Below are 18,649 nucleotides of genomic sequence, written 5' to 3' on the forward strand. Positions count from 1 at the left end.
TGTTTTCTCATTTGCGTTTTGTGCACATATTTGTATATTCATTTATTTATTTATAATTGAGAAATATCATTCGGTTTGGACCTAGAATAAACATAGAGTTTATTCATTAAAATATATGGGATAGTGTTTATAGAGACATGATGCATTATGATACATGGAAGATAATACTTGTTTTTAGAGAACCTATCGCCATGATTCGTGCATTGTATCTCTTGCTATGGTGAATGATGGAATATATGGACCAAGTGGGAGAATGTTGGTTTTTCTCCATAATAATAATAATAATTAAAAATAATAATAATAATCATAATGGTCCACATTTATTCCATCCTTATGGACAATTTTTGTTATTCCATAACGTTCAAAACGTTATGAATTTATCACCCATTAACTGCATGCATTGGAATGGCTTTGTGATGGGCAGAACACGTATAAAGGTTGTGCATACAATGTTTTCGGGTTCCCTAAGCCTACTTTCTCAATTTAGAAAACACACCATCAGTTTAAAGAGAGATAAAGTTTAGAAGACCTTCTAATATCCTTGAGTACTTATAAGACAACGGCAATGGCTGGAGGTACATTTTTTCGATCTAATTTTTTAATTCTGCATTGATCTAATTGCTATATAGATATGTTAAACACGTTTAGATTGATATAGTTTTTCTAACATGAAAAAGATAGTTCAATTTTGAAAGTTAGGTAAAAACTACAACCACATGAAAAATAAGGTACGATTAGGCATTGCAAGGAGATTCTTGTTTTAGGAAATAATTAGCTTGGTAACTAATTTGGAGTTTATTTTATTTTATAAATTGAGGATAGAAATTTTAACTGAGATCAGATCAAACGAAGAGATAAGGTTGTTGTTATTTGTCATTGTCAACTAATTTGAATATATTAAAAATTAAATTAATCCACTTTATTAAATAGGAACAAAAAAATTAGAGGTTTTACAGGCTAAACATATTTATGATTCAATTTTTTTAGATAATTTTGTTCTATCTTTATCCAAATTATAATGAAAGCATGTCAATCATAAATGTGGATTATTGCCTATTGACATTATTGAAATTTTTGGACATAAATATATAACCAATACAAAATACATTTTCAAATAATGATTATTAATGAATTATATTTTTTATTAACTTTTTTCAAAAAAAAATTATCATTTTAAATAATTTTCTTTTATGAAACTTTACAATATCTAATAAAACTTAGATATAAACATTTGTCTTATCAATGTCCAAACCATCCAAACCATGTTGAAAAATATTTTTTTAAAAAAATTGATCTTATTATTTATGTTATATTTTTATTTTTATAATCTATATCCCAATCAAAGATGCTCTTATATAAATGGACTATTTTCCTATACGAATTAGGCAACAGAATTATAGTGCTCTCATATAAATGCATCCAAAAAAATAAAAAAAATAAATGCATGCATGCATTTTTAAATATGTATACATAATTGTTGTTACATTATGCTATTCTAAATTTTATTTTTTTATTTAATGTTAAATTCAAATTTAATAAGGTAATTCACAAAGAAATTAAAAATAAAAACCAGAAATCAGATAACAAAATTTCACAAGTTAAAACGTTATATTTCATGAAAATGGAATTTATGCGTCAAAAAGAGAAAAAAAAAAAAAAAAAAAAAAAAAAAAAAAAAAAAAAAAAAAAAAGAAAAGCGCAGAAGAAAGCCCAGTACTTTGACGCCCAAATGTCAGGCTGGATTGGAAGCAGTGAACCGACTCAAGTCTTAACGTTTGGGTGTTTTCAGGACATCAATTTACCATTTCCGAACGTGTTACATTCACGCACTAAAATAGCGCGTGTGCAGAACCCAAACATCCCATGTCATAATCATGAATTTATTTATCTTATTTAACTTCTTTTTTTTTATTTTATTTTTTATTTTTTTTAAGTTTCGCTTTTTAATTTTAATTTCTAGTACTTCTTGCTGAGGAGGTTTCTCTGCAGTTTTTCCTCCTTTACATTCTCTCTCTCTCTCTCTCTCTCTCTCTCTCTCTATCGCTCTCTCTACAAACGCTTATACAGACACTCTTCTTCTCCTCCGATATTATTATTATTTTTTCTCTTTCATTTCTTGATCACTTTCTTGCATTTTCTCGGCGATTTTCTTTTCCGCCAACCACTATCAATCGCCGTCCCGCCGCTTCGGAATCCTCTGGATCGCCTGAGATTCTATCTCCACGGGACCGATTTCACTCTCTACTGGTACGTGGTCGAACGCTTCTCTCAGTCTTCTTTCGCACTTGCATTTGTAAAAAAGCATATATGAATCTCAGATCACGTGTTGGAAGCTCTAGCAAGCTTTTTCTCAATCTTTATTTTTCTTTATTCGGTTTTCGAGAATTTTCGTGTTGCTCTGATTTGTAGCTGAGAAAACTGAGTTGATGGAATGGAAATAACATGAAAACCTGTAAATTTTGTGTTCTTGATTTTTTTTAATCGAAAATTAAGCTAAGTAGTTTTATTTTGGTTTGGTTGATTGGACGTGTTACTTTTCAGGTTCCGATCGGTGGATTAAAAGATATTCAAAATTTTATTTTCCTCCTTATTTACTTTTTTTTTTTTTTTTTTTTCTTCTCTCAGAACTTGAATAGATTTTTGGGGCCTTTTATGGTGATCTAATATAGCTTTATTGAGTATTTTATGTGCTCAATCCTTTTTTTCATGGTATCCAAATTTTCTTGTGACATTCAATGTTTACTTGTATCCATGAATGCTCGATATATTTTTTTAATTAGTTGTGCTGTAAGTCAGTTACAAATGTATTGTTATATTAACTGTAGTTGTTGGATGTGCTAGCTTTGTTTGGTGGATCCATGTTTTGTTGGGTGTGTATGATCCAGCATCTAATAGCAAAATAATCATATTTCCTTTATATTTTAAATTACTATTGCTTCTATAATAGCTACGAAATATGAGCAATATCAAGGAAAAATGAACATAAGTTTGAATTCGTTTTTCTCTTTGGCTCTTTTTATGGTTGAAATCAATTAAAACCACAAAGTTTAACTTGATTTATGTTATTACATTCTAATTAAGAGATAAAAGATTAGGCCTTTTCATTTTTTTTTTCTTTTTTCTTTTTGTGTTCTCAGGAACTAAGTAGAATAATGCAATTGTATTTTTTGGTGTTGGAGATGGGCTGTAGTTCTATTGAACTTGGTAGACAATATTTATGCACCTCTGGTGGTGAATGTTTAATAGAGTTTGATATGTGTTTGCCTTTTCATCTTGTTGTTATTGATATGGAGGTTTTCTATATTTCAGGGTTATTTTATGCCAATATAGTCAGTTGTATGTTAATGAAGGATTCTATCGATATGGTAGCTTTTTTTGGCTTTGCTAGGTTCTTTCAGTGGATTTAGTTTGCAAAGTTAGCACATTTGTACTTTTCTAACATTTAGAAGTTTAAAAGTATTACAGCACTGTAGAAAGAGTAAAATACAAAACACCTTGTGCTTATGCTGCTCCTCATCTATATGTATAATTTGAGTGAATTTTTATTTATTATAACGTACAAATGGAGAAATCTATGTCATCTCTTTCTGGCATTTAGCTACTTGAAGTATTTATATTTGTATAGATAAATATATGCAGTGGTGTCTTGTGAGCTCGTTGGTTTTATTTTCTGGGCGTGTAGATGCCAATTGCAAAACTTAAGGCCTCTAATACTCCAGATGCAATGAAATCAGAGGATGGAAATGATTCTCTTGATACCATCATCAGACAAGCGATTGGAAAAGAGCCATTTCTTTCTTTCTCCAGGGCTGGGGACAGCCCTGTCCAGTGGATTCAATTACTCCATGCTTTAGATCAGCAAGGTATGTGCAAATTTTCTTTTGGAAGCCCTAGAACATCATAAAAGGGAGGGGATATCTTGTTGAGCATCATAATGGTCTTATATCATGGGCATCCTCGTTTATTGAGGTTAAGAAATAAGCATGTAGATAGTGGTGGTCTACCAATAAGGGAGTGAACAAACACTCTTGATATGTGGAGAGTATAGACTCCATGAGGTCGCTTTGCCAAAGCAAAAGAATATGCAACCTTGATAGAGTTTTGTATTTATTATAAGCAGGTATTGTGTTTGTAAGCTTTGTTTGATGTCAAAGCCATGTTACTTTTGGCAGAACTCCCAGGTTGGCCCTTGCTTTCTCCCTTGAAGGTGCAGATGCAGAAGTGCGACAAATGTTCACTAGAATTTTGTTCTGCCATCAACTATAGAAGACATATACGTGTGCACCATCGTTTGAAAAAGCTTGATAAGGTTTTCTCATACTCTTATGAATATAAGTTTATTTGTTTTATCTACTCAAGGTTTGTTTCATTTCGCTTTTGCCATATTGGAAACTAAGAATTTCCCACCATCATGAATTTGAAGATGTATCTTGTGATAATAATTTTATGGCACAATGGAATTAGTATCAGTAATTTTTTAATGCATTTTAATAACTTCATCTTGGTTATTTCTCCTCTTTTGTTGATCTTATTTATTTATTTATTTTTTTTGTACGATTTTTCCTCCTGATGTTGTTTATATCTTGTAGGATTCTGCTAAAAATAGGGATATCTTAGGGGCATTTTGGGACAAAGTAAGTATCTTTCACGTGTTGTTTTATTTTACTTATAAATAATTACTACTGTTTTGTGCCAATCCATTTATTCTCTATGTAGCTCTCTCTAGAAGATGCAAAAGAAGTTGTATCATTCAAGAATGTAACTTTGGAGGTATAACTTTTCTCCCCCTCATCTTTTGTTTGTTTTCGTAAATATGATGCTGTCTGTTAAATTCTTTTGGTATGGGCATGCTATTCATACATAAAGTATGTTAGTATCTTTGGTTCTGTTTTCATGCTTCCTTAGCTGTGACTGAAGGCTGAGATAGTTGAAGTTGTTAATGTATGGGGGGACAGAATGCATTTTGTCCCAGTAATACTTTGTAGGATGTTGTCAGTCTGAACTTGCCAATTGATGTTATTATGTACATCATTTAGTTAAGCAAATGAATTTTAGAGCTCCTGTCTGGGAATTGATTTATGTCCTTGTTATTATGTTCTAGCCATGATGCCCAAAATATTCTTGCTTTATAGATCCTATATATTAAGTTGACATTTGGTTAGTAACTTGTGTTGAACATCTAGAGTAGTACTTTGACAAAATATTTAGTCCTTGGAAGAGAACATTGTTTCTGTGTCCTGCTTGCTGTTTCATATAGGTGAGAGTTACGACGGAAGAAACGGCATAAGCTATCTATAATTGAATAAGATCTATTATCATCTGTATTTGTTCTCTGATGTTTCTCAAGTACAGCTCCTAAACTACATTGCTTTTTAGGAAGTTCCAGGCTCAACACTAATTAAGGCATTGACAACGCTTATTCGGAAACCAGGATTTTCATCGCTTCCACATGTTTATTTGAAGGCTGGTTCTGCTCTTTTGGTAAGGGGACTTTATTTTCTTTTCTATAATTATTATTCTTATTATTTTTTCATATATACCAATTTATGCTTCATGGTTTTTCTTTTTGATGGGCTTCCATTTCTTTTTTAATCTGTTTATATAACATATCTGAATTTTCTCCAGGACATAGTACAAGCTAGACCTTCTAGGTTTCCAATATCTTCCAAGGAGCTATTTTCAATCCTTGATGATGCAAGTGAGAGAACATTTCTATCTGGGCCAGCTGTATTGATGCAAAGATATGTCTTTGATGGGGAGGCTGGGAAGATAGCTCTTGAAACGAAAAACCTGGTTGCTTGCATCAGCTTTTTAGTGGAGCAGAAATTGGTATTCCCCTCTGCCCCGCTCTTGTTAAGTACTATATTTTTCTCTGTCTCCACATTTGTGTGGTACACACTAAAATAGTATTATACGCTGCCCGTCCTGGTGGACTGTGTTTTACCATTGTATGTAAATAAAATTCAAAATTTGTGATATTATGCACTATACTATCTCTTGGATATTGTTTTCTGTATTATTCAAGCTCTTAATTTTTTCTTTTTCTTCTTTTTTTTTTTTTTTTGGCACGGGGAGGTGGTCACATCTGTGTTTAAATCTGTACTGTTTTTGCTCAGGTCAAAGCATGGCTTGCTGATAAAGATGCTGAAGCTTTGATGTTCCAGAAATTACTAGTGGAGGAAGAAGAAGCAGCTCAGAAAAGGTACACTAGATTTCTATATTTCCAGCAAGTTTAAATTTATCTGTTCTTGCCTTCCTTGCTTGTTCCTTTGCTCATTTTATTTTTTGCATTTCCATAGGCAAGCCGAGCTCTTGGAAAGGAAAAGGCAGAAGAAACTCAGGCAGAAAGAGCAAAAGACGAAGGAGCAGAGACGTGGGGAGAAGGCAGATGATAAAGAGAGCATTGATGAAGTACCAGAGGCAATGCCACTAGCAGAAACTTCTAACCCTTCAATGGCATGTGATTTTCGAACACCCATTCCAGACATGTTACATCATGTTGCCCTGTCTAATGTTGAGAGCTTGAACACCGACGAAAATGTGGACCCTGAATCTCAACCAGGATTTGGGTGTGGACAAAGTGATTCAAGCACTGGTCCAAATGGTGGAAGAAGGATTGTGCAAGGAAGTAGTCGACGACATCCTGTTTCTCGGTGGCAGGCATTGCCAAAGTCACAACGCCGTGTGCTGAATAGTATTCATGCCGGTGAGACTTTCCATGCACCAAAGCTTGGAGCCATTCAAAATCGTGGAACCCATAGGGACTTGAGGACTGCTAGAGTATGGAGCCGGAAGCCCAAACCAGAATACGATGGGGAGAATTTGAAAGCCAGAGTAGAGAAGGAGGTGTTAAATGAACCAGATCAAATCAAGAATCACGAAGTTTTGATTGGTTCTATATCTGTCACGCTTGGAAATTGTAGTGAAGAGGGTAACATTCCATCTGGAGCTTGTGATGATTGCATGATTGAGCATCAAATACCAAAAAGCAATGTTCAGGATAAACCCCAGAGACCTAATTCAGCTCAAAGTGGCATGAGCAGCTCTAAAGTTAAGCTTTGGAGGCAAGTAAGCCGGCCTGGAAACAAAGGTCCAATTCCGGTACATAATGATAGTAGGGAATCTGAATGTGATGCGACTGCTGAAAAAGGTCATAGTGAAACCCTGTCCAGTGAAAGTTGTGAAAGATTGAGTGCGATGGATGCTTATAATGGGAGCATTGCAAACGGTTTCATGTGCCCCGATGAAACTGGAAACTCAGCATTTTCCGTTCAGGAGGCAAAAGCTTTTCTTGCAGAGAGTAAGTTCATATTGATGTTATATGTATCTTCTTCTAGCTTGCATAACTCATAGAGCATTGAACTGCTTTTTTAATTGGATACTGAGCTTCAAACTCTTGCAGGATGGAAGGAAGCTATTGCAGCAGACCATGTCCGATTGGTTCTAGGTTCGGATTTGGAACCTTCGGACTGCTTGGAAATTCAAACTGATTCTGAAGAAGCAGTATCTCAGTCATCAAAAATTCACAAACGCAGCATTGCCGGCAACGAAGAGAATCGGCTGTTGAAAGTAGAGACTATCGAGTCTCCAATTCCTGGACCTGCTAAAGCAAGGTTTAGGACAAAGCCTGAAAAGGGTGTGAAGATTTATATTCCCAAACAAAAAACTAATGGGTAGCAAGGAGGAAAGATATGTCATTTTTTTTTTCTTTTTTTATACAATTGTCAGAGTTCAACCGTCGTTATATTCTTATCAGAGGTTCCAGTTTTACCGATGGTCTTCTGTCAGAAAATCGAAGAAAGGTTTTGCCGGAAAATCTTTTAATAATAGTTCCGTCCTTTTTCTTCTGGTGTTATAGTAGATTGGTTAGTGAGGAATTTTTTTTTTTTCTTGGTTTCATTCCTTTTTCTTTTTTCTTTTTTTAATTGGCATAATTGTCTAAAATTTTTCTGTAATAAATTTGTTGTTTAGTCGTTGCAAATGTCCCTTTATTTATTTATTGTCTAATCCCTTGTACACCAGCAACTTAAAAAATATAACCTAAAAGCTAAAACAGTTATTTGTAAAGGTGGCAATCTAGGTCATGATACGACGACACGATTCAAAAACGATATGGAATAAATAGATTTGGGTTTATCATAAATGGATTTGGGTTATAATCGGTTCAATCCATTTAACACGATTATTAATCGTATCATTTTCGGGTTGGTCCATTTAATTCGAAATTGATCTGTGATGATCCATTTATTAAATGTGTCAATTTCAACTCGACACGATTATATACCTATTATAATCTATTTAAATTATAATTTTATTCATAATATAATACTTAATAACTAAAAAATATTATAAATTAAAAATTTTATAAAAACAATTTCTATTATTAATTTTTTAAAGATAAAAAATAAATCTTTAATAAAATAAAAATAAATAGGTTAATTTTTGGATTAACGGGTCAATTTCAGGTTTATAGATTAATAGATCAATACGATCCGTTAAAGTAATCATGTTAAACGGATCGTGTCGTGTTGACCTATTTATAAACGCGATCGGATTAATGTTTTAGATATCTGACACAATTAATAAATGGGTCGTGTTCGGATTAAATATTTTTGACACAATTATTGACACAAATACGACTCATGAATACGAATTGTCAGGTCTAATTATTTGGGAAAATAGCACATGGTTTGAATTGAAGCAATGGCGCTGATAAGGTTTTACGAATATATACATACAATTTTTATAGCAGCAAATATGTTTAAATTTTTAAACCATTTTATCATCGTATATTTTCCTCACTATGTAATTGGGTTTCGTGTGTTACTTCTTGCATTGATCATTTGTACATCTGACCCATTTTTGATTTGAACGTGGCATAATATGAGAGGGGCATAACTAGGCGTATCTTTTAAAAGTAAAATTGTAAAAATGTAGAGGTAAAGAAATAGGATATAGAATATTCATGTGCCACGTGGCACTGCGTAACCCAAAAATCAATTAATTCATAGTTTTTAGGATTTCCACTTTATACAGTGAAAAATTTGTTGCAATGTTACGTCCCTAATTTTAGGGTCACATGTACATCGAGCACCAAACCTGCCATTGCCCGACAACATATTTGATATTTGCTGTCTGTAGCATTGCACAAAAACTCATGGCTTTGAAAGATGCTCAGACAGTTTCTTCTTTTTCTGTTCCAAAATAACCTTAAGAACAGGTTCTTAAGATTTAAGATTTTGACTGAAGCCCAAAGGGATAAGATGTTGTCCACACTTTCTCTCTTTAACAAGCCACGTGTATTTCTTCTCCTCCATAAATGCCTATTAAACCACCACGTGTTCACCTCCTAACCATAAGCTTAACCATATCTCCACTCTCTTCCTCTCTCTGTGTAAATCAAATACCAGGTGAAAGTCCCTCAATCCTTTTCTTTCTCCACCTTCCAAATCACATAGGAAAAAAAGCGCAAAAAGATAACCCCATTTCCTACAAGTTGATAAAGCTGCTAAATATTCATTTTTTTCTCTTTCTGCCGAGAAAATCCCAACCCGTTTTTTCCCTCTAAATTTTCCCAGAAACTCCATCAAAGAAGAAAAAAAAAAAAATGTCAGGTGGGGTTGGTCCAACTTGCAATGACATAAGCCTCCCAAAAGAACAAGAGCATGAATTCAAAGGACTAGACCCAACCTCCTTGAAAAACACGAACACCACACAAAGACGCAAATCTGGGTTTCTTTCTTTCAGGCAGCTCAATGCCCTGGCCGTTGTCATAGTCCTCTCAGCCAGTGGCATGGTAAGCCCTGAAGATTTTGCTTTCGTCTTGTTTTCCTTCATATACATGTATTTCATCTCCAGGGTTGCTTTTCCTTCCCTCCATCCTTCAAGGGAAACCACAGTTTTCGACCCCAAAAGCAAGCTTCTTAGACTTTACGTCTTCATAGGTGCTGTTGTAGGCCTTTTCCTCCCCATAGCTTATATACTTGAAGGCATTTTTGAAGGAGATAAACAGGGGATAAAAGCAGCTACACCCCACGTTTTTCTGCTTGCAAGTCAGGTTTTCATGGAAGGAGTGGCATTTTCGGATAGGTTTTCGACACCCATTCGGGTTTTTGTGCCTGTGATTTACAATTCGAGGAGGATTTTCACAATTGCAGATTGGTTGAGGAATGAGTTCTATAAAGTGGATGAAGAATATGGAGGGTCTCCGAGGAGATTGTATATAGGAAGAGGGCTGGCTATTGCTAATATGGTTTTTTGGTGCTTCAATCTTTTTGGGTTCTTGTTGCCTGTTTATGTTCCTAGAGGTTTTAAAAAATACTACACAGCAGCTTACAAGGTCAAAGATTGATGATGATCGTAGCAATTTCTCTACCACTACCACCCAACTGTGTTTTTCCTGTTGATCAGTTTTAGTGATCTAGTGTGACTTTTATTTTATTATTATTAGTACCCTTTCTCTTAGAAAGGGGAAAAATAATGTAAGCTGCTTTTATAGATAAGCTACCAAGTTGAAAAGTTATTTACCAGATACATATACACACACACACACACACACACACAAAGTTGAAAAGTTGAAGACGCGGTGCTTTATTTTTCTTCTTTTTCTTTTTTCTTATTTGTTTGATCTATGCAAAACACTGGGATGATAATTGAGAACTATTTGCCAGGTGGTTAAATCCAACCTGTTAATTTTCTTGGTAATGCTAATGGTATTGTCGATGTTGCATGGGCAATGCCATTAAATAAGTTCTTTAAGAGATAGTAAGATCTTTTCCAGTTTTCAACTTCATTCCCACTTTGATCGAAGAAAAGTTAAGTGGAAACCTAACAAGCAGTTTTTTCTAGCAAGATTTTATATCCTAATACTCGATGAATAAATGTGGAATTTGATTTGAGCTCAGCTACATAAACATATTAGTTAATAACATTTGCAATTAGATACAACTGTTTGGGGTAAGGTAATAAGGATGATTAAATTTGTATGGTCCGTAAACACGAGAAAAGTAACTTGGATCCCTTTCTGTAAGAAAACAAGTCGAAAAGAAAAGATTTTGCTACTTTACGAACCAATTCAGCAGTGAAAGCCGATTGCTGAGGAAAATGACGAAGTTCATGCAGCTGGGTTGAGCATGCTTGCAGGTTACGCGATCAAAACAATTGCAAAATAATGAAACCCTGTTAAGCAACACAAGCAAAATTTCTACGAATTGACTAGTTAAACAATGGGCAAGGTGTTCGGGACATTGCCCCCAAGTCTAAAAAGTAATGATAATAATCGACTCCAAGAAAGGGAGAAAAAATCTTGTTCTTTTCTCCAACTCCGTCTATATGATCTCGGTTCGAATATACAAGGGAGAAAAATAAAAATCCAACAGCAGATCAATATTAGTGAACATATATTCAACACTATATTTTCGGTGAATTAGGTGATTTAACAAAAAATAAAAATTAAAAAACGAATAATTAGGGGACCCTTTTTGCCTCATCTGTTTGTTATTAGGAATGCTTATGAACGGTTGGATTAAGAGCTTGAGCGTGGAAGTCATATCATCATTCTCGAAACCTATCCAAGCTTTTTGTGTTGCCTCTCCAACACATTCTATTGATCAGAAAAGTATTCAGATAACCATTTTCCATTTCATTCCTTTCAAATGGAAGTACTTACAACTTTTTTCATAAAACTTAGCAAAGCCAAATGTGGCCTACAAGAACTGAAACAAGAGGAAGGAAAATTGCAAAAATCATCATTAATTCAAAAAAGTACAAGAGATAGCCAAAAACATGGCCAAAGGTAAGCAACAAGAAGAAAAAGGTGAAGACAATTGAGCATATTCTGCTCATATTGCCTCCCTTAGCTCTCTCTCTCTCTCTCTCTCCACCCCACCCCCCCCCCCCCCCCCTCCTTTTTCTTTTTCTTTTTTTTTTTTTTTCAATTTTCTACCCACCCAATTTTTTATCATTCCTTTCTTCACCATACAAGAAGCTCACAGAAAGAAAACTGCATTTTGGTGATGTAAAACAAACAAATAATACTCACATGCTGTCTGCACCAAAAACGTTGCCAACTCTTCTACGGCTTCCGCAGCAGCAAACCTCATGCTCGCATCTCTTCCAATTCACTCAAAGCTGCTGCTGCACATTCTGAGAAACAAATGATTTAACAAAATTATTATCTCCGGTCCAAACCTGTTCATAAAACCAGAAACTGAATCAGTTTTCAATAAAATATTACCTCTCTCGATCAAACTGATAATTAAATTCTATTGACGCAATTGCAAATTTACCAGGCACAATATTGAGCCTAAAATTTACGAAAGTAATGAAGATGAAAACACAAGCCTAGAGAATTACGTAAATGTGTGTGACCAGAGTCGCAACAAAGACTCTAAACTGTCCTCAAAGACACAAGCGAAATAAGTTCTATAAATAACCCACTAACATAACTCCTTTGAGCATTAAATCCAACCCCCACAATTTCCTCCCATATCTTTATCTTGCAGCGTACACCAAGAAGACATTTATGGTGAAGAATTGAAACATAAGACAGGACATACTAGTATATCTATGTGTGGAACCATTGCCATTCATTGATATTGGTACAAGCCGTCCTTCTCCCAAGGATAGTATTTCCTGCATTCTTTCTGGCCAATCTGAATTTAATCTTCGTGCAAAATCTTCCACTTCCCTGCATAAAAAAAGATACAATACATACCACTGAGATAATATTAAGAAATAAACTTAGCATCTGCAATAAGCCAGAAATTATTCACTATTCAAGTATAGTAAATGAAATGAAGCATAAGCAGAAAAAAGACATCCACGCACCTTTGAGACAATAAAATGGTATAATCACTAGAAATATAAAATCTGAAGTATTTTCCAATTTTATAATTTAATATAAGTGATAGATAAAATTCCACTAAAAGCCAGAGGTTAAAATAAACAAAATTTGACTGAATGTCCATGTTACCTGTCAAGTTCCTCCTTCATGGCCGGATCTAAATCGTCATCCATATCACCATCATCAAACTCAAGCTTTGGTGAGAAGCTAACAGATGTAGAATCTTTCAACTTTGAATTTTTACTGGCAGAGGCCATATTATTAACCTCACCATCATGGCAAGCCGAAGAAAGAGCATCCAACTCCTAAGACATGCATAAAGGACACAAACAATTAGAAGATATCAAATCTTCAAATCAAAATAAGACATAAGGAACACCATAATTCAAAATTTAAAACATACAAAAATGAGAAAAAAAAAAGTGCGCTAATGCAAAATCCATAAATACATTGATTATCAACACCACCCCCCTCCCTTCCAGAAAAAAAATCCCCTCCAAAACTCATGCACACAGGGGTTCCAACCTTATTATGGTTTCCATTTACACTGTTCGAAGAAGAATCCTTTAGATGATCTTTTCTTCTCCGATTTTTCTTCTTGTTCTTATTGCTTCTGACACCCTTTGAATCTGTGAACAGATAAATCATGTAAGGTTGAAGAGTACACAACAAGATTAGCCACATATCTATAGATAGGTCACATAAGTTTGAAGAGTATATTACTCTAGTTTATTCCAATCATAAGATAGACATAAGCAAGAACCAAAGCTTCATGCCAAAATCCATAGAAATGAGAACTTCAAGGACATGATTACCAGTGGTAAAATAGTAAAAGCAAAAAAATGCACCATGAAGAACATAAATATAAAACTATAATGGAGCTATGACTTAATAACAAAAACACTGAGAAAAGTTACAGTCTTGATTCCTTATACAAACTTGTTAGTTTATACTTTTTGATTGAAATTCAAACAACTTTAGATAAAGAGAGGAAACAAAACTAAGTAGAAGCTTCAACTGGTGAAGGATTCAGTTTAAACATCATCCAAAATTCATATGACAATGCAGGAAGTTTCAAAAGAAGATAAGGCGAGCTAGAAAAACTTCTATATACCTCCATCGCCACCGTTTATAAATGTCAATAGATCTTCAACTGAGCGCTCATCCACACGATCCTCCTCAACCTCAACATTCTGCACAGTACATATAGAATACAATTCATTCTATATTAATGCAAACATGCATGTGCAAGTATGCAGGGGTTTAATTATATCATTATACTGTAGATTTCTTCATTTACATTTCAAAACTAACATGCATTGTCCATTACCACAAAAATCGCATTCAGTATATGGGTAAACGCTTCAAACTCTTCAAGTAAAAGTAAGCACCTTCAATTTCTCTCTCTCTTTTAATTCTTTCCTCTTTCTAGCATATAATCTATTTAGAAGACGAATACGTGGATCATCGGTTATGTTTCGTAGGGGCTCCAACTTCTCCTCCTGGTCAAACCAAATATAAGTGAAACAGTCATTGCACCATTTAAAAAATTTAAAGCATTTACTTTTTGCCAGCCACACGAACCTCTGTGAGGTCATCAGGTAAATGAAAAGTCTCACGGATCTCCTCAGGTGTTTTCCCCTCAATAATTCGAGCAAGTGCTCGGCTTGTGAGGTCAACCAAAGGCTTTAATTGGAGGCTGTCAGCAGCTGAAGTCAACTCACATAACCTTTTTGTGTCCATTCGAATAAACTTCTCATCAAAAGTTTTGCGCTCCTACAGATATGAACATATAACTAATCAATCATCTAAAATTTACACCATCTTATTACCCACCCACTGCACCAAATAATAATAATAATATAAACAGTGATGAGACTTCAAATGTATACACAAATATGGCAAAGAAAAAGCAAAGGAAATCACAGCAATTACAGATATATCAGACCTTATTAGAGCGACCTGGTACTTGATGAAACCGGCAGTAATCAAGTATTAAGCCCAAGATGGCAGGGTTGACCCGCTGTGGAAGTGATATGGCATAGTTTTTGGAAGATCCCATGCCTGTTTGAAGTATTTCGCGGCATATCATGGGGCAAAACATGGCAACCTCTTCCTCTACTTGTTGAATTGAACCATCCGCAGTTTGAAGCCAGATGTAAGATTTCATCTAATGTCGAAAATATAAGGAAGCAAAGTAATCAAAACAGAAACGCCATTATGGAATGAAGGAATTGAACCAATCTCTTAGCTTGATCCATAAATTGTAATGAAAGGAGCAACAAGATTGTATACGAAGCATCATAAAGAGTTTTAGTGATGCCTAGAACTTCCCTAACTCCTACTCAATACGGTCTCTGCATTGTTATTATCAGTTATACCACCATTAAACCCTATATTGTTCCGATTCCCAATGCAGCCTCTTACTCTACCAAACCAACCTTTTCCCACCATTAAAACTCTACCCTGGCAGGCACCCCCCCCCCCCCCCCCACCCAAATAGAACTTGCTGCTGGAAGGAGATTCCTTAATCATTCTATAGACCATTGAATCTACAAAACCTCAAGCATTTTTTAACATCCATTAACAATCCTATTTTTTTGACTATAGCACACAGATTCTATTATCCTTTGTTACTTTGGCATCTAATCTCTACCTACACCAAGATTGAATGATTATTTACAGATAACTTCAGCAGAGCCAGTACACGTTTGCAACTTCGAACAACTGGACTAAAGCCAGTAACAAAGTACTCAAATAGATTATGGACCCTATATGTTTGCCTGAACTGATTGATAGAAATAACTGCCATCCAAAATTAAGTCGTTTTTTTATAGTCAGATAACCTACTTAAAATCATATAGAAACAAGAAAACAAGAAATCTTTCAGGACAGTAATGCAACATACCTCAGGTTTGACCACTGCCATAACACCTTCTGACATTTGACAACAACACTTCAACAAAATAATTAGGAGCTCTGAAACAATAAGGAGTTTAACAATGCTTCCCAAAATGTCAAGATGTTGAATCCCAGTAACAAGTGCATTAGCATTCTTGTTGGAAGAACTTTCTCTATTTGTTGCTTTATTTAAAGGAAAAGCACAAAACAAGATGGCGGGCAAAGCATGAGATGTTATGCCTGAAACTTCAAGATGAATGCAACCATTAATTCAAATACCTTTATATTGATATATAAACAACAGTAGCAGCAATAAAATAAACAGCATAATGAAAAGTCCTCTAATAGAGTTTTAAAGTGTCTTAGCATGTGTTAAATTGACAAAAGGCAACCATAAATAACTGTTTTTTTTAATGAAAGAAGGCCTGGAATGAATAAATAGGAATTATAGCAATGACAAATGTCAATCCAAATGCTTAAACCACATTAGTCTAGCTCCTTCAATCTTCAAATCATAAGATTCTCCGTCCAAAATTATTAAATTACATCCCTTGTTCAAGACAAAATGAAGCCTTCATAATCGGTGATCAAGATAACCTAAATCAATTTTCTATCTGTTATGTCACGGAAGCACAATCAAAGTAAAAACTTAAGATTAAGGGGAGAGAGTAACCTTGGTTACTTTACCACTTAAAAGAGGAACATATAACATACCAAAATTTCAGCTCCAAGAAAGATCCTTAACCATCAGATAACACCTTTTCTTCGGAGCATCATTCATCTAAAAATAAAATTGATTTTAAGGCTATCAAAGAAACTGCTGGTAAAGAAATTAAGAAGGCCTTGAGGTATGTTTAATTCCATCATTATGTTCCAACTATCTTTTTGTCTCTTAACTCGTTCTTTGTTCTCATTTATCCAAACTTTGATAATGTATTGGTTCATAAGGGCAAGAAACCCACAAAGAAATGAAGTTTTCCATACTGTTCTCACAAAGCAGAGGACAATATCTAAAGTTCTAAACTAGGTGGGGGGAAAAATTGAACTCAATAAACAAATAGCAAGTAACAAAAGAATCATCATTTTTTTTTTTTTTTTTCATGCAACCAAATGCATCATGCTCTATGCAAACATGACACATCATCATCATCAGCCATTAAACTTATCCAAAATCAACAGAGATGCACGAAGAACCAAAAATCAAACCTACAACTCCATATCATTTTTTATGCAAGGAAATGTAGAAACCCACTGCTTTCTTCCCTTATCCATGAAAGTAAATGCAAGAAAGTAGAGACTTACAACTTCATATCCTTTTTCCATGCAAGAGATGCAAGAAATGTAAGACACCATGTGTTCAAACAAGGTAACCGTAAGGAAACCCAATTAAAAATGAATTCTAAATTTCAATTATTCCCCAATTTTTCAGCAATAATTTCTTCCCCATCAAAACAACATGAAAATTGTTTGTTCTCATTTGATTGCTCGCATAATGTCCCACAACTTTAAATGAAACCCACAGGAAAAAATTCTTCATTTTCCAGGTCCTACTAAAACCTTATATATATATATATATATATATTAGATATCAAAAAGAATAAGACTAATACGACCATTTGGAATCAACCTAAGAAAAAAAAAAAAAAAAAACAACCACAAGTTTTTAATTCTCATTATCTACAACGCTTAGCTCAGTTTTCCCAGTAACGTGGATATGAAATGGAATACAGATTAAAACATTAAAAAATAGCACAAATTCCGACCAAAAATCCAATCAAAGCAAGCTAAACTATTAATCACGAATCCACCTCACGAGCCAATAAAAAATTTAAAAAAAAAAAAAATCCTTACGAAGAATATAAAAGAATTTACCAGTGACGAATCCAAAACAAATTAAAATTACAATATGAATTATACATATGCATACCTTGAATACGAACTAAAATGCAGAGAGATTTTTTGACAGTGAAATTTAGGAGAGTGAAGCTAGGGTTCTACAACGCTCTGTAATTTTTTTTATTTTTTATTTTTTTTTATTTTTCCCCCCCTTGTATTTCTCTATTACGATTTGGGAGTGGCTGTGTGTGGGCGGTTGTGTCCGGCACGTGATCAATCAAAGAATGTGCCGCCTCGCACGTGCTGGTAGTTAGGGTTTGGGTGACGGAAGGAATTGACCCGATTGAGTTCTAATATTTATTCGGGTCGAATTTGATTCTCGGGCTTCATAGGCCTTTTATTGTTATTGAGCCTTTTTCGGGTTTCTGGTTGGTTAGTCCTCTGGGCTTGGGTCATGGGTTCATAACCCACAACAAGCATGCATGAAATCCAGGTCCAAAAAATATATATATATTTTTTGGACAAAACCATAAAAAATATATATTCATATATGCATTGAAATGACATTTGTCCCCCAGGTCATGAAATTTTTTTCTTTTATTTTTGGGTGATAAAGTATATGTTAGTTTTTAGTTTAAGCATCCTACTAATAATCACTAAATTATTTGTCAAGCAATAAAAAAGAAATACGTTTAATCCTATAAGGATGAATGGCTTTTTCTGATAAATAATAATAAAAATAAAGAAGAACGATTTATTCTGATTTCACATATATATATATATATATATATTTTTTAAGACATTTGAAACCTTTAACTGTTAAGTTGGTGATATTATTAAGTTTCGTAAATACGACAAGATGGGTTTGGTTTTGAAAAGATAATTATATATTTACGTATACACATATGACATTGATAAAAACCTGTGTATAAACTGGTTTTCATTGCATTATGCATGATCTAATATATGCCAAAACCTTTAAATAAGAAATGACACCAATTTATTTTCCAAGGTCCATATACATTTATCATATTGATAGTTATGTGTATAGCAACCTAACCATGAAGT

General features: G+C 34.1%; 3 protein-coding genes across 10 annotated transcripts; 2 read left to right on the forward strand and 1 right to left on the reverse strand.

The window, feature by feature from the left end:
• The first annotated feature begins 1,969 nt into the window (after nucleotides 1-1,969).
• Nucleotides 1,970-7,981, forward strand: LOC107423753 (uncharacterized). Of its 4 annotated transcripts, none has more exons than XM_016033378.4 (10): nucleotides 1,970-2,247; nucleotides 3,626-3,863; nucleotides 4,173-4,309; nucleotides 4,590-4,634; nucleotides 4,717-4,770; nucleotides 5,377-5,481; nucleotides 5,626-5,829; nucleotides 6,117-6,202; nucleotides 6,300-7,300; nucleotides 7,403-7,981. In XM_016033378.4, exons 2-10 carry the CDS (start codon nucleotides 3,683-3,685, stop codon nucleotides 7,675-7,677), a joined length of 2,088 nt encoding a protein of 695 aa, XP_015888864.1. In that variant the 5' UTR covers nucleotides 1,970-2,247; nucleotides 3,626-3,682; the 3' UTR covers nucleotides 7,678-7,981. The 4 variants fall into 4 exon arrangements, with proteins under 4 accessions (XP_015888864.1, XP_015888857.1, XP_015888867.1 ...); XM_016033371.4 differs by having other exon boundaries at nucleotides 3,640-3,863; XM_016033381.4 differs by having other exon boundaries at nucleotides 3,683-3,863.
• Nucleotides 7,982-9,361: 1,380 nt separating this feature from the next.
• LOC107423484 (uncharacterized) lies at nucleotides 9,362-10,522 on the forward strand. The gene has a single exon (XM_016033050.4). The coding sequence runs from the start codon at nucleotides 9,608-9,610 to the stop codon at nucleotides 10,349-10,351; it is 744 nt and encodes a 247-aa protein (XP_015888536.3). The 5' UTR covers nucleotides 9,362-9,607; the 3' UTR covers nucleotides 10,352-10,522.
• Nucleotides 10,523-11,620: 1,098 nt separating this feature from the next.
• Nucleotides 11,621-17,836, reverse strand: LOC107423233 (SKP1-like protein 21). 5 transcript variants are annotated; one of them, XR_003056690.3, is made up of 11 exons: nucleotides 17,673-17,836; nucleotides 15,753-15,991; nucleotides 14,793-15,014; nucleotides 14,429-14,620; nucleotides 14,236-14,346; nucleotides 13,959-14,037; nucleotides 13,370-13,473; nucleotides 12,974-13,149; nucleotides 12,558-12,688; nucleotides 12,041-12,144; nucleotides 11,621-11,714 (listed from the first exon to the last, which is right to left on the reverse strand). XR_003056690.3 is itself a non-coding variant. In XM_025075761.3 (10 exons), the coding sequence occupies exons 2-10, from the start codon at nucleotides 15,786-15,788 to the stop codon at nucleotides 12,098-12,100; spliced, it is 1,098 nt and encodes a 365-aa protein (XP_024931529.1). In that variant the 5' UTR covers nucleotides 15,789-15,991; nucleotides 17,673-17,835; the 3' UTR covers nucleotides 11,728-12,097. The 5 variants fall into 5 exon arrangements, 3 of the variants coding, with proteins under 3 accessions (XP_024931529.1, XP_015888250.1, XP_024931534.1); XR_007239602.2 differs by having other exon boundaries at nucleotides 12,041-12,189; nucleotides 17,673-17,835; XM_025075761.3 differs by lacking the exon at nucleotides 11,621-11,714 and having other exon boundaries at nucleotides 11,728-12,144; nucleotides 17,673-17,835.
• Nucleotides 17,837-18,649: the final 813 nt, after the last annotated feature.

The sequence above is a fragment of the Ziziphus jujuba genome, chromosome 8, assembly GCF_031755915.1.
Source record: "Ziziphus jujuba cultivar Dongzao chromosome 8, ASM3175591v1".
NCBI classification, from domain to species: Eukaryota; Viridiplantae; Streptophyta; class Magnoliopsida; order Rosales; family Rhamnaceae; genus Ziziphus; species Ziziphus jujuba.

What these genes read in the sequence shown, in the direction of transcription:
- LOC107423484 (XM_016033050.4), top strand. Translation starts at nt 9,608, where the DNA reads ATGTCAGGTGGGGTTGGTCCAACTTGCAATGACATAAGCCTCCCAAAA.
- LOC107423753 (XM_016033378.4), top strand. Translation starts at nt 3,683, where the DNA reads ATGCCAATTGCAAAACTTAAGGCCTCTAATACTCCAGATGCAATGAAA. An exon ending in CCATGCTTTAGATCAGCAAG is followed by an intron (nt 3,864 to 4,172) that starts GTATGTGCAAAT and finishes TACTTTTGGCAG; the next exon opens with AACTCCCAGGTTGGCCCTTG. An exon ending in GAAGAAGCAGCTCAGAAAAG is followed by an intron (nt 6,203 to 6,299) that starts GTACACTAGATT and finishes GCATTTCCATAG; the next exon opens with GCAAGCCGAGCTCTTGGAAA.
- LOC107423233 (XM_025075761.3), bottom strand. Translation starts at nt 15,788, where the DNA reads ATGTCAGAAGGTGTTATGGCAGTGGTCAAACCTGAG. An exon ending in AAGAGAGAGAGAAATTGAAG is followed by an intron (nt 14,038 to 14,235) that starts GTGCTTACTTTT and finishes TGTACTGTGCAG; the next exon opens with AATGTTGAGGTTGAGGAGGA. An exon ending in TTCCACACATAGATATACTA is followed by an intron (nt 12,145 to 12,557) that starts GTATGTCCTGTC and finishes TTTGTTTCTCAG; the next exon opens with AATGTGCAGCAGCAGCTTTG.